The 15,166-nt window shown below is 43.2% G+C and overlaps 1 protein-coding gene across 2 annotated transcripts in view; it reads left to right on the forward strand.

Annotated features, from left to right (window-relative positions):
• The first annotated feature begins 5,544 nt into the window (after positions 1 to 5,544).
• Positions 5,545 to 15,166, forward strand: part of Sec63 (SEC63 homolog, protein translocation regulator) — a 67,257-nt gene continuing 57,635 nt past the window's right edge. Inside the window, exon 1 of one of the 2 annotated variants that reach the window (XM_021644371.2) lies at positions 5,545 to 5,825. In XM_021644371.2, the coding sequence (XP_021500046.1) occupies positions 5,702 to 5,825 (124 nt within the window). In that variant the 5' untranslated portion in view covers positions 5,545 to 5,701. The remainder of the gene's footprint in view (positions 5,826 to 15,166) is intronic. The other variant, XM_021644370.2, reaches the window with a different exon arrangement.

Raw genomic sequence — 15,166 nt, forward strand, 5'->3', positions numbered from 1 at the left:
CACCTATGTGAGGTAGCTCACAACCACTTATGACTCCATCTCCAGGGAGAACTGGCTTATGGGAGAACTAATGTGAAGGTACACACACACACACACACACACACACACACACACACACATATTAAGAGCAGCAAGTACTCTTAACCCCTGAGCCATCTCTCTTGAGCTTAGCTTTTTGTTTTGTTTTGAGACAGGGTCTCAGTATGCAGCCCTGGCAGTCACAGATATTGACTGTCTCTACCTCCATGCATGTGCTAACATGCCTGGATCACAAAGACTTCTTTTTTTGTTTTTTGTTTTGTTTGTTTGTTTTTGAAACACGGTTTCTGGGACTGGAGAGACGACTCAGAGGTTAAGAACACTGGCTCCTCTTCTAGAGGTCCTGAGTTCAATTTCTAGCAACCGCATGGTGGCTCATTACCACCTATAATGAGATCTGGTGCACAGGCACACATGCAGGCAGAATGATGTATAAATAATAAATAAATAAATCTTAAAAAAAAAGTAAAAAAGAAAAGAGACAGGGTTTCTCTGTGTAGCCTTGAGCCTTGATTGTCCTGGACTCAATTTGTAGATCAGGTTGGTCTTCAACTCACAGGGATTTGAAAGTGCGCTTGGTGGTGTAAGTCTGTAACAAGACCAGCGCTAAGGATAGAGGGACGCTTGGATCAGGAGTTCAAAGTCACCCTGAGCTACATACCAAGTTTGGAGCTAGGCAATAAAACCCTGTCTCAAAAGAAAAAGGAAATAAAAGGTGATTTCCTAGGCTTTGGAACTAAAGGTCATAGTACATGTAATTCCTCCTTTTCTTGGATTTTGTTTTTCATGGTTTTAATTACCCAAATGGTCTAGTAAGTCTTCCATCAAAAATACTAAATGGAAAATTCTGGAAATAAATAATTTGCAAGTATTGAACTATATGCCATTGTGGCCTGATAAAATCACTCTCCGTTCTGCTGTGTCCTGTCCTGAGTTTGAATCATCTAGGTGCCTATGGCATAAACATTCTCCACTCTTAGCCATCTCAGCTATAAGATGAACTGTGGTATGGCAGGGTTGGCGTTCAAGTGACATATTTTCTATTTGATAACGGCTCCAAAGAGCAGGGGTGATAAATGCTGACAACTTAGATATGCTGAAAGGAAGATATGAAGTGCTTTCCTTAAGTTAAAAGGCAAAGGGTGTTGACTTAGTACAGAAACAGGTTAGTAAAAACAAATCCTCTGCCTGGTTTTTAAAATTTTAATCTCATTATTTTTAAAATTATGTATATATGTGTGTGTGTGTGCATGGAGGAGGGGGCCTTGTCCGCTCCCTTGAAGCTGGAGCTGAAGTAGTTGTAAGCTGCCCCGTGTGGGTGCTGGGAATCAAACTTAGGTCCTCTGGAAGAAGAGTACATGCTCTTACCCATTGAGCTGTCTCTGCAGCCCTATACGTGGATTTCTGAAGAAAGGGAAAGAAAACTGTCCTAGGCCTTAGCTTATATCTCAAACTTCAAAATACCTGACCACCACGTCTATAACTGAGATGGAAAATGCAATCATTTGTGCATGTGTAGGAAAAAAAACCCACACAGTATCTATAGGGTTTGTATCATTTCTGGTCTCAGGCATCAGTTGGAAGGCTTAGAACACATCACAGATGGAGACTACTGTATTAAGATGTGGGGGAAGAGGAAAAGGGTAAAATTAGTTGCATAGACCTACTTAATAATTTGATTTCTCCTAGCCTCTGCATTTAAATCCATTGCACAGAAATCTGAACATCATTAGAGCCATATAAGCACTTTGGAATGCATAAATGAGAGCCCAATGCCAGTAGCACAAGAATGACTTACCCACAAATGAAAGATTCACTCTATGGAAAAAGCAAATTATTAAAAGGAGCCTAAAAATAAACTTTCTGTACCTGAGAGGGAATGAACTACCAAGCAATTAGAATGAAAGTGATTAAAATATTCTCTTGCAGACATATCCAGAAATGATATTAAGATATCATTTAAACATATGCTGAAATTAAGGACAGGGTGTGTTTGTGGCTCATTTTCTTCCATATTCATTTACTATTATTAAAAATTTCACTAAATGATCTCTTAAAAAAGTTTTGCAAGTTAATATCATCATTAGAAGGGCCTAGGCTGCAATCCCAGCACTTAGGTGGTGGAGGAAGGAGGAGCAAGAGTTCAAGGTCATTCTCTCTCTCTCTCTGTCTCTGAGACAGGGTCTCACTGTGTAGCCCTGGCTGTCTTGGAACTTGCTATATAGATCAGATTGGCTAGGAACTCACAGAGATCTACCAGTCTCTGCCTGTGGAGTGCTGGGATTAAAGGAATGTGCCACCACACCTGGCTTCATTCAAAGTCATTCTTGCCTCTATATTGAGTTTGAGGCAAAGTTGGGTTGCCTGAGACCCTATTCCAAAAACCTGAGTATTTATAGGCTTTGGATGAATATATTTCGTGTTTTTTATTGGTTAGAGGTTTAATAAATTGATATCAAATTGATATCTCCTGGATAAGTTGTTAAATCCACCTAAATAAGCCCAAAGCTGCAATCAAAGAGGTTACTTTCCATAAATAGTCCAAAGAGCAGGTTTTATTTATTTGTTTGTTTGCTTGTTTTTGAGACAGGGTTATTCTATGTAGCCCCAACTGTCCTGGAATTTGCTATGTAGAACAGGCTGGCCTGAAACTCACAGAAATCTGCTTGCCTCTGCCTCTAGAGGGCTGGGATTAACTGGCAGGTGTTATGATGGATAATTAATTTTGCCATAAGGTTTTGAAAACATATAAGGACTTAGGAGATCCAACCTAAGGAAGAGAATTTCTATCTACTTCAGTTGAGCCACGTTTTTGAATGGTGCCTATTTTTCAGTAAGACAATCTGGTCATGAGGCTGTCAATGGGATGCCACAAAAGAGGACACAGCTCCCCATTGTCATCCCCCCCCCAGCAGTCTGAGGAGTTCCCTTAGAGTTTTAGGGACCTTGACTCAGGTTGACCCAGGATTTGACAGTCAAAAGAATTCCAGAGCTAAGCTTAACTAAAGAAAGTGGAGTAATCCATGCCACTGTAATGTAGGCTTAAGCGTGTGGGCCAGGGGAAAGGGCTCAGAGATGCCATGACTAAGAGCAAGGGCGTGGGCTGCTCAAAGGCAGCCACAACAGTCTGTCTCATACAATAGTCTTCTGTGAGTTGATATCTTATTCCTGGATGGCTCCTGAGGGTACTTGGTAGAGTTCCAATGGGTAAGGAACAGTCTATTCCACAGGAATGTTGGGTAGCTTTACTGTAAAGCAGTTTTGCTAGAGATTCTCTAGCAACATCTGAGGAAAGGAATGAGAGCCTGCCCAGGCCATACACACATAGACCTTAAGTTTGGGCTGTTGCTACTTTAACGTAAAGTATCTCTGTACGGAAGGAAAATTAACTCTAGGTTAGCCTCCTACACAGCAAATATTGCGTTGGAGTTCTTCTCACCTGGTGACAGGCGTTTTTTGTTTTTGTTTTTTTTAACAGTTTCATTGTGTAACCCTGGCTGTCCTGAAACTCACTATGCAGCCTCACTATGGGCCTCGAACTTACAGAGACCTGTCTGCCTCTGCCATTGCCGCCTGAGTGATAGTGTTAAATCTCTGGGAGGAGGGGCTCGTTTCCTTCTTTCATCTCCCGAACTTCCTGTCTATGCTGCCTCAGGACGGCCACAGTTCTGTTCTGACTTCATAGTCCAGTTTTCTTTTCCACTTCTAAGTTTCCCTCCTATAATATACAGGAAAAAAAAATCAAGGAAGAAAAATGCAGAGAAAGTGGCTTTCAGAAATTTCCTCTTAAAGTGGGATTTGAAAGGCGAATACTTGGGAACATAATCTATTGTAAGGGAAAGCATAACTCATTACGATAAATACTGGTTTTCAGACATTACTTAAGGGGTCGTATAACCAGATTTCTTCTCAGACAATGGAAAGCATATTGAAAAGCCATTTAGTTAATGGAATGTAGTCTTCAAACGAGCCTTAGAATACAGTGGGATGCACTGTGCAGCACTTTCTCATTTGAAAGGCACCACACACCAAATCCTTTAATATTCACAGCAGTCCTGTGAAAAAAATGCCCTGTGTGTTCTTGAACCACAGAGGGCAGTGGAGGCGCCGGGACCCGCCCAGCTGAGGCCACCACTGGACTTCTGTGCGAGCTTTGCAAGGTTAGAGAAGCATCCTGCAGCTCAGCTAATTCCAGCTTCTGGGATCCCGTGGCAAGGAGCAGAGAGCGACTGCCGCCTCAGCTTACTCACAGGCTGCAAGAAAGTGCCCCCGCTCTTTGGGAACTCTTAGGGCGGCACCTGTCAAGGGCGGCAGAGCAATCTGGGTTTGGACCCCCAAACCTTGAGCAAATCCAAACCATTGAGCGTGACCTTTGGACAACATTTTGAACCTCAGCTTTCTATCAAAAAAATCACCTATACCAGAGGTTCTCAACCTGTGAGTCGTGACACCGTTTTTTTTTTTGGGGGGGTGGGGTGGGGGTGGGCAGTGTCAAGCGACCCTTTCATAGGGGACACACGAGATATCTTGCATACCATATATTTACACTACGACTCATAATTATGAAGTAGCAACGAAAATAATCTTTTTGTTTGTTTTTCGAGACAGGGTTTCTCTGAGTAGCCTTGGCTGTCGTGGACTCACTTTATAGACCAGGCTGGCCTGAAACTTAGAGATCTGTGTGCGTCTGCCTCTCTGAGTGCTCGGATCACAGGCGTGAACCAGGCGTCGCCACAACATGAGGAACTGCATTAAAGGGTTGCGACATTAGGAAGCTTGAGAACCACTAACACATACTTTGCTTCATTCCATGGGGTCTTTACTGACAATTGGACAAATGATCACAGAAAGCATTAGTGAACCGGCGGCTCCAAATACTTGGGCACTCTCAGGAAACTACCTGTGCAGGCTTAAGGAATCTTTGCAAAATGGATGCAGCGTACACTACAGTTTTCAAAGTAGCAACGATCACTTTGCAAATGCAAACAAAAACAAAAAAAAAAAACAAAAACAATCCCCGCTTTGTACTCTCCGTGGTACTTGTTTTCACAAGGTTCACTTGGAGGAGAGGATCAGAAGCTGGGGAAAATCAAGATGGATAGGAGAGAGAGGGAGAGAGAGGCGGGGCGACTTCGCCGTGCCTGCAATAGCTCAGGTTCGAGTCGCACCCAGGACGCTCGCCCCTGCGCACCGCTGGGTTCAGAAGCCACGGTCCAGACCCACCGGACCCGCTCCGGGAATCTGGCGAAGGGCGCTGGGAAAAGAAAACCCCGGAAGCAGGGGGCGGAGCCTTGGGGCGGGCCTATGGGAAGTTGGGGGCGGGCCCCGCGGCGAGGGGGCGGGGTCCAACAGAGTTTCTCTGCTGCGCGCGCCACGTCTCCCTCAGCGAGCGTGTGGAGGAACCGGCCGGGGAGGGAACAGCCGCGTGGGGCGGGAACTAGCTCCTCTCGCGAGAGTTGGCGACGGCCGCGGCGGCGGCGGCGGCGTGTCCGTGAGAGCGGCGTGGGGGTGGGGAGGAGAGGCGGCGGCGGCGGTGGCGGCGGTGGCGGCGGCGGCGGCGTCCGAGCTACGCCACACGGGGCCGGGGCGCCGGGAGCCGGAGCGCAGCGCGGGGTCGTAGCGGCGGCGGCGGTGAGGGGAGCGTGGTGGAGGAGGCGGAGCCATGGCGGGCCAGCAGTTCCAGTACGATGACAGCGGGAACACCTTCTTCTACTTCCTCACCTCCTTCGTGGGGCTCATCGTGATCCCCGCCACCTACTACCTCTGGCCGCGAGACCAGAATGCGGGTGAGTCGCGCCGGCGGCCCGCCCCGGGCGCGCTCGGGAGGACGCCCCGGGCCGCGCCGTCCTGGCCGCCGGTGCTGCCCCGCGTCCCGCGCGGCCGGGCCTGAGGGCCGCCGTGCGCGGGGCCGGAGCTCGGCGGCGATTTGCCCCTGCACGGTCCACGGGAGTCGAGCCCGGGCTCGTCCCGCGTTGTTCCGGACGCCCCTCGCCTGCTGCCCCTTTGTCTTCCCCGCCCCAGCTTTTGTCGGGTGTTGTTTCTGGAGGGAGCGGGATGGGCCGGGGTGGATGGTAATGGGGGCCGAGGGGAGAGTTGGCCGAGGGGGAACGCCGAGCGTGCGGGCGTAGCCCCTCGTCCCCCGCTCCCGCCGCCCTCCTTCTCTCTCATCCTGGCGTCCCTGCCGCAGCTGTTGTTACAGATGTTCGGGGGCAGCTCTGAGCTGGGTGGCATGTTTGGGGCTTCCAAGTGAGCTCACCAGCAGCCCACCCCCGTCACTTCCTCCCTTTGCTTTTTTTTTTTTTTTTCACTTGTTCAATCACATCGTGGGGGTTGGAAGCGCTGCCGTTATTCCTTTCATAAAAGCAAAAATAGGTTTTTCTCCTTTTCTCTGGAGTTTCCTGTTTACGACGGGAAAAGTGCAAGTATGAAGGATTGTAGGACGTAGTTGTGGAGTCGCTATTCCATTTGCTTTTAGTTCTTGAGTCTTTTCACATAAAACATCGTGTCAGAACTCAACCTCATACAGTTTCACGGCATGTTAGGTGTCGATTGTAATGTTAGATTCTAAGACATATGGCACGAGATATTCTTAAAGCTGATGGCACTGACTGCCAACACTTAATGGGTTATCTCTGGTGGTGGTAACCTTAATTAGTACGTTTGGGGCATAACAGCGCTGAGGAAAAGCTTTCTGTGTCTGCTGAGTTGCTTTTAGGTTGGGTGTGGTGATGATCTAGATTGTCTACCTGTATCTTGGGAAAAATTAACAGTGAAGTTCAGAACACTTTGATGACTGAATTAAATGTCCTATGAAATTATTTAGTTACACAATAGAACTAAGTAAATTTAGGATAAAGAGCAAGCATCTCTTTTGTACATTTGACAATAAGTTTGAGTAGCAACAATTTACCCAAAGTTACTAGCCTCCCTGGTTTCTCAGTCAGTGCTGGTTTATGAAATTTGCATTTCTGACGCTTGTGTTTTGTGTTTTTAAGTGCATTTAGATAGTACTGGTTTTTGGGTGTTGGCTGTACAAACTTTGGGTGTCATAATACAGAAATGTTTTTTCTTGACTGCACACCTAAGCCATTCTTTCAGGATTTCGTAAGTTGAAGAGACCCATGCCCACTGTGGTGGCTCACAAATGTTATTCCAGGCCTTTGAGAAGTGGAGGCAAGATGAACAAGAGTTCAAGGCCACCTGCATCAGCTACATAGTGAGTTCAAAGCCAGTCTGGCAACCTGAAATCTAATCTCAAAAATAGGCCAGCAAGATGACCAGCAGGTAAAGGCCCTTGCCCCAAAACCTGACAGCTCAATTAAGACCTTGGAACCACAGGGTAGAAAGAAAAAGCTGACCCTTGAAGTAGTCCTCTGACCTCTACAGGAGAGCTTGTAGGCCCCCATATTGAGTGATTAAAGGAGGAGGAGAAAACAAAAACAACGAAGAGGGAGGGTCTACTAAAAGTTTTGTAGTTCTGTGTTCCCTTATCACCTCCTGTGTGTGGTTGGTTGTGTAGAGGACAACTGTATCGGTACAGTGGGTAGATTGGTTGGGTATTATTGGAAGCTCCTCTGATTGCAGAGATTCGTAAGTTGAAAGTGATTTTTTAATGATAATTTTAGACAACAAAATTTGTTTGATAACATCATATGTAAGATGTTCTTTGCCCCTTTCCTTAGGGGGGTCTTTGGAGAGTGCCAGTAGTATGAAAGAAATTCATTTTGACTGGGTAAGTCATGGCCTTCCAGTGTTAGTTTTTAAACTCTTTAAAATATGGCGAGGAACTTGGTATGGTGGTACATGCCGCTAATCTTAGTATTTGGGAGGCATAGACAAGCAGAACTCAGAATTAGAGACGAGCTGGGGTCACACAGAAGGACCCTGTCTCAAACAAAACCAAAACAATGCAGTGAGGTAAGGACTGATATTGGCCTCAGTTTACAGACAAGATACTGGGGGTTGGGTAAATTTCCTGTATGACAGAGACTGCATTGGAACGCTGGTTAGCTTCAAAGCTCGTTTCCATATTGCTAGGTTAAAAATACACAGGAACTCTGTTGGAACTTGTTTCTTCTTTACATCCAGCTCTGCTTCAGGTTTGCCCTAGTGAATATACACATGTTGATGTATTTGTTTGGTCTTAACTCAAATTCATGTGGAAATTAAGAAGGATGCTTTGTGCATCATTAACAGACTTGTTGGACATCATGTTGTGTGGCTGCTTTTATAGCTTTTGCTCATCTCATTTAGAAAATAGTCATGTTTTTCTTTTGGAACATTGATTTCATTAGCTATTGGTAATATGTTAGTGTTTAAATTAAACTTTATGTATGTTTGTAGGCAGAGGAGAACTTTTGGGACAGTTTTCTTCTACCCTCTGGGTTTGAACAATCTTAGTCAGGGGTGGCTGCAAACACCTTTACCCTCTGTTAATTTTTGTTTTGAGACAGGGTTTTCCCTCTGTTAATTTGTTTTGTTTTGAGACAGGGTTTCTTTGTGTAGTCCTGGCCTCAGACTTGGAGATCCACCTACCTCTGCCTCCCATGTGCGCCATCATTACCTGGCTCCATGTTAACTTTTTAAAAATTTAAAGTATTCATTATAGGGCTTTCAGTTTTAAAGTTCACAGTTATTTCTGCTTGGCTTTCTTGGAATTATTGAGCTCTTGAATCCATTGTAAACTGTAGTGCCATTTAACAGATTGTGAAATTTAGGGTTTGGAAAAATAGAAATAGCTTAGTCTTTGCTATATTTGATATTGCAATTGAACTTGCTTTCTAAACATTATTAGTGGGATCTTTCTGCATTGATTTTAGTCTTTTGTGTTGGGCTACATATCCTTAATCAACCCTTTTAGTAGTGAAAGGTCCTCTTGGCTTTTTGCAAATAGGTTGAATAAAATGGATCTATGTGAGAAAGTGATGGCATGGAGGGTACAGATTTCCTTATGATAGTGATTCTCAACAGAGGCTACACAGGAAAATTACATACAGGTGTCTCCAGCTACGCTTATCTTATCAGGCTGGAATGAAGTGTTACATACTGATACTTTATAACAAAATGTCTAGAACTTTCTTGAAATGGGCTTTTGCTGGAGGTATTTTGGGAAGTAAGTAGTATATTTGTTTAGTTATGTGCTTCCCCCCCTTACCCCCCCAAAAAAAACAAAACACCAAACCAGTAAGCAGACAGAAAACCAGAATTCAGGACCGTAGACTTGGTTCAGTGAGTAAAAGCACTTCCCCTATTAACTTGACCTAGAGTTTTATCCTGGACCTCATTGGGAGAACTGTGACTAGAAACTTGTCCTCTAACCTCACACGTAGACACTGGCATATATACACAATGTCAGAAATAGACTCAAAATGAATCATTGTCTTGGTCCTTTGGATTTACAAAGCTATGAATGACTTACGGAACAGTGCTTAAAGTTCTGGTTGAAAGTAAAAGACAACTCAAGTTGACTTTTGTCAGTACAACTCCTACAGTCATTCCCTGTTTGCCTGAATTCCTGACTTTTTTGGTGGGGGCAGGGTTGTGTTTTAGGACAGGGTTTTTCTGTATATCAAGGCTGGCTGTCTAGGCAGCTTTGTAGACTAGGCAGACCTGAACTCACAGAGTCCACCTGCCTCTGCCTCCCAAATCCTGGGATTAAAGGCCTGTGCCCCGGCTCTTGAAGTTTTACTTTGATTTATGTGTATGAGTGTTTTGTGTACATGTCAATAGGAGTACTCTGTGAGTGCCTGGTGCCTCAGCAGGTCAGAAGATGGCATCAATCTGCAAGTCAAGATCTGGAGTTGTGTGTGGTGGTACTGAGCCACCACGTGGGTGCTGGGAATAGAACTCAGGCCCTCGGTAAGAGCAAGTGCTCCTTTAACTTCTGAGCCTCTCTCCATTCTCAGAGATAACTTTATATGTAGTTCATAAATGATTGTAGTTAACCATTAGAAGATTCCAGAGTAGTTACCATTATGCTGTGATTGGAGTCTTTAGTGTTTTAGACATTCTTAAGAATCTGAAATAGTTGCAGTCACCTCAGCCACTTTCTGCCTTTGTTTTTTCCATAAATACCATCCTGTGACTTTGTGTGTGCACTGCCTACTTTGTGCCATCACCCATGCTCAGCCTATTTCTTTCTTTATTTATTTGGAAGGTTTATTTTGATATATTTTTAATGGTGTGTGTGTGCGTGTGTGGTGGTGGTGGGGTAAGGGTGATGTGAGGGTGAGTTCCTGTGGAGTACAGAGCAAGGATTCTGATTCCTCTAAAGCAGGCATTACCAGGTAGTGGTGACCTGGCCATTGTAGGTTATAGGAGCCAGCCAGAAGTCTGGAAGAGCACACGTACTTTTTGTTTGTTTGTTTTTTGAAACTGGGTTTCTGTGTGTAGCTTTGGCTGTCCTGAAACTTGCTCTGCAGACCAGGCTGGCCTTGAACTCATATTAGACTGCCTCTGCCTACCAAGTGCTGGAGGTAAAGGTATGCATCACCTCCCCTCCAAAAAAAAAAAAATTGTGTGTATATACTCTTAACCTGTGTGCCATCTCTCCGGCCCCAATGTTTGTTAGTTTTTGATTCGTTTTTCAAAACTGCCTGATTTTGAAACCTGGTGTGGCAGATTGCTATGCTTTAGACGGGTGGTGTGTTTCAGCGCGGGCAGTTGTAAAATAGAGACAGAGAAGTCTCTTTATAGAATTAGAGTGGAGAGTCAACTGGGCTTTATGTGAAGTGTTTAGAACAGTGTCTGACATGCAGTGATACTGTTATTACACATTGTTTTGATTTACTACTTAAATACTCAGGTTTCTTTATTGTTTGAAAAGATTAGTACAATGTTTTAAAAAATTAATTCTATTGACTTGGCTTCTCTCAAATAAGTTAGTCACCTTTTATTTGAGGATGTGAGTAGTTGTCCATTTTTATCCTTTAGTACTGTAATAGGAAACATCTATTTTAGAAAAGGTTTAAGATCTAGCCTAGTCTCTATTTTAGTTAACTCTGAACTAATCTTCGTTTCCTCAGGGTGGAAGTAGTAACTTGCCCTAGGAATCAAGAACTGGTTATAAGCTGGCTTATGGTGCATACCTGTAGTAAGGCCAGCCTTTGGGAAGCTGAGACAAGAGGATTGTGAATTGCACAACCCCCCCTCCCCCAGTCTTTGTGTTGTTTTTTTTTTCTTAAGCTGCAAATACCCAGTACAGAAAAGCACAAAGGGGACCAGAGAGATGGTTCTACTGGTGCTGGCTGCCAGGCGTGATAGCTTGGATTTCATATTTGGAACCCACATGGTAGAAAGAGAGAACCAACTCCTGCGAGTTATCCACTAAATCTACATATGCACCATGGTTCTCAAACGTGCGCATGCGCACGCGCATACACACACACACACACACACACACACACACACACTATAATAAAATTTTTTATAAAGGGCTGGATATATTGTTCAGCAGTTCTTGCAGAGGACCCCAGTTTCATTCCCGGCACCTATAACCACCAATAACTCTAGCTCCAGAGGATCCAACACCTTCTTCTGGCCGTACCCACATGAATGAAAAATATAAATGAGAACATGATGCTACAGAGTTTAGGGTAGGGGGTCAGGGTATGCAAGCCAGGATAGCTCACTCCTGAAACAGGTACTGGTGATGCTGAGAGAGCCTGGAGGACAGGTCTGCTTTGCTATGTTAACCTTTGTTAGCCATTTGTTCTGAGTTTGAGACCTAACATCACATGTGTCCCTCATCTAATACTGAAATATAACTTTAAAAACCAAAAAGCATGAAGAAATAGAACAAAAGTTGTTCTTTTTTCTTTTATAGGGATGATTTTATTGTACTTAAACTCCCACTGAACATTATTCTTGCTTTTGGTGTATGATGTTTTATGTTAAAGTTTTCTGAGTTCTCTGATCTGTCGCATTCTTGTTCACAGTTCTATACATTTTACTTCAGTTGTAACTTTACTTGTCACTGTTTTTTATGTCATCCCGTGTAGTCAAAGGAAAGATAATCTGATAATTTGTGGCCAAACACATGGGCCATTCCCAGGAAATACGCTATACTTGGAGACTGGATGTTTCTACTGTGAGGGATTGTTTTGTGTATAACTGACAGAACTGATTGGTAGGGTTTTTGGTTGTTTTTTTTTTGTTTTGTTTTTTGTTTTTAGGTTTTGTTTTGTTTTGTTTTGTTTTTAATATTAGGTCCTCTATTTGTCTTGTAAGCTGCTCCAGAAACACCTGAATAGTGACTTGCTCTGGGGACTTGAAGTAGTGGCTAAGGCCAAAATTGGCAAGTTAGTCAGTTTAATTTGAAGCCATCCTTCAAGCCTTCAAAACAGTTGTATAAAACAAATTCTGCCAGTATAGTTGTTTAGGTGAGGAAGACATGTTGCTTCTCCCATCTTCCAAATTCTCTGTGAGGATAATTGTAGAAATAGTCTTACTTTGGGCAGTCTCCACTTGCTCCTTCAGACAGAGTTACATAGAACTACAGCCTTTTTCACCTCAGCTCTTTATTACTTTAAGGTGAGGTGTGCTTACTTTAAGGTGAAGTGCGCTTTGAATGGTACTCGGAAAAAATGTAAGAATTATCTGTATGAGAAAACTGAGACCTCAAGTAGGTATTTCACTTGCCTCAAACCATAGCTGTTAGGTGTAAGATTGAATGTTGGACCCTAATTAGTTTTATACCAAAGCTTCTCTTTTAGCTGCTACCTTGTACTCCTTTAATTAAGTAATAATCGCACATTATTATAATATCAATATAGCAAGTGGAAAGTGCTGAAGGAGAGCAGAAGTATTTCTGTTTTGGGGCTTCAGCAAGCGTTTTATGCGGAAAAGGTGATTTAAGATGGATCTTGAAAAGTAAAAGCAGTCTCTAAGTAGGGAAAGGACTGCAAAGGCGGTGTTCTGTAAATAAATGGTGAGGCTTTGAAATGTGATTGGTGCTTTGGACCAAGTGAGCCATTTTGGGTTTATTCCTTGTCCTATTATTAACTTAGAAACAGTAGAGCAGTGACACCTGACTGGTTTTGCTTTTGTGAGCGTAGTGGAGAATGGTTTGGGAAACTAGAAGGAACTGAGAGTCCATCTCAGTTTATTTCATTGAGATGTTAGGATTAAGAAGTATGACTAGATTAAAAAATTCTATGATAGCTTGGATTGTTGATATTTTATATATTTATTTTCCTTTCACTGATTTCTGGTCCCTTGAAAGTTACTTGGTGATCAGCATAGTGTAGTGAAAAGGATTGGGATGGACATTTAAAAAAAAAAGGGAAAGGTCTATGGGCTTCATACTTGTAATATGCCTGTGTACCTAATGGTTATGTCCGGTGCTTCCCGAGGCCAGAGAGGGCATTGGATTCTCTGGAACCTGACTACAAGTTGATGTGAGCCATCATGTGGGTGCTAGGAGTCATAACCAGGCCCTGACCGAGCACCAAATGCTCTGACTGCAGAGCTTCTCTCCATTCTCCCTTGTTTTTAATAGCAGGTTTGGTTAGCTCAGGCTTTGTTTTGTTTTTTAAATTAGAACTAGAAAAAAAGCTGGTTGGTGTTAGCTTTGTGTTCAGAACAGTTGTGAGCTGCCATGTGCTGGGCCTGCAACCCAGGTCATTGGTAAGAGGAATGAATCAAATGTTCCTAACTGCAGAGCATCTCTCGAGCCCCTCAAAGCAGTATCGTTTATGAATGTATATACTTAATTTAGATCATATAATAATTTTAAACAAGATCTTGAAGGGACATTAGAGATCCAAGAAATGTGTGATTGTTTAGGGAAAAAAAATCCTGTGGTTTCTGTCCTGACAAGAAGGGGTTGGGTACCAGACATGTAGCCTACATGCATAAAGGAAACCAGCCGGGAACTTGGTGGCGAAAGGAATTAAGGCACATTCAAGCTCCAAAGATGTGATAAACATTGGATTAGTAAGTTTTAAAAATGCTTTTATTTAAAGGTTCAGTTTCATACATACTTAATCTTGGGACAAACTGAAAAGTTAAAGACTAGGTTAATTTTCTCCAATGAAAAAAATTTAAATTATATGTATATATGTGGGAAGCCAGAGGAAGTTGTCTCCTTGGAGCTGGAGTTAGCTTTAGTGGTTTTAGCTGCCTGTTGTAGGTGCAGGTAACTGAACTTCTCTGCAAGAAGAGTAAGTGCTCTTAATTACTGTGACACACCTCCAGGGGCTCTCCCTTCTCCCTTTGTCTTTTTATTTTTGCGAGTCTTATTTTATAGTCTTGGCTGGCCCTAAACTTAGATCCATCAGCCTCTGCCACCTGAGTGCTGGGATTAAAGCTATGTCCCTTATTCTCTGAGGCCATACCTTTTATTCAGGCACAAAGAAAATTAATACACACACACACACACACACACACACACACACAGAGTGAGAGAGAGAGCGCGCAAGAGCAAGAACACTCGGAGTCCTCTTTTCTCTGTGCCCAGCCTTCAGATGTCACTTTCAAAATTTCCTGGGTTTAGCTGGGCTGTGGTGGCAGAGATCTCATTGGTTGGAAACTGAAACATACGGCTTGAAAGTCATAAAGACCAGTTGGTGGTAGTGTGTGCTTTTAATTCCAGCACTTACGAGGCAGAAGCAAGAGAATCTCTGAGTCTAAAGTCAGCCTAGCCTACTGAGGAAATTCTAGGACAGTCAGCTACACAGTTTAGAAAACCCTGTCTTGAAAAGACACCATTTCCTGGGTCGAGTGAGATAGCTCACCAAGCCTTATGATCTGAATTTGGTTTCTGGAACCCATATGCTGGAAGATGAGAACTGAATTCTGCAGGTTGTTCTCCAACTTCACATGCGTATTCATATGCCACCGCCTTCCATAAATAAAAATGTAAAACACCAAACCAAACAAAAAAAAAAAACAGAAGGCAAAAAATCATTTCCCATCATTACTAGACTCTTTATCAGTGAGAAATGTTATACCATGTATGCCAAGGTTACATTGTTTCTTTGTTACATTGTTCTCTACAAAGTTCTTATTCATACACTCAGGAAAAATTATATATATATATATTCATTACTGTTTGGGATTATGTTTTTGTCATGGATGAAACAATTTTCTCATAGATTGCAGATATTTTCAACTTTTGGTTTTTACT

The sequence above is a fragment of the Meriones unguiculatus genome, chromosome 20 (assembly GCF_030254825.1).
Source record: "Meriones unguiculatus strain TT.TT164.6M chromosome 20, Bangor_MerUng_6.1, whole genome shotgun sequence".
NCBI lineage: Eukaryota > Metazoa > Chordata > Mammalia > Rodentia > Muridae > Meriones > Meriones unguiculatus.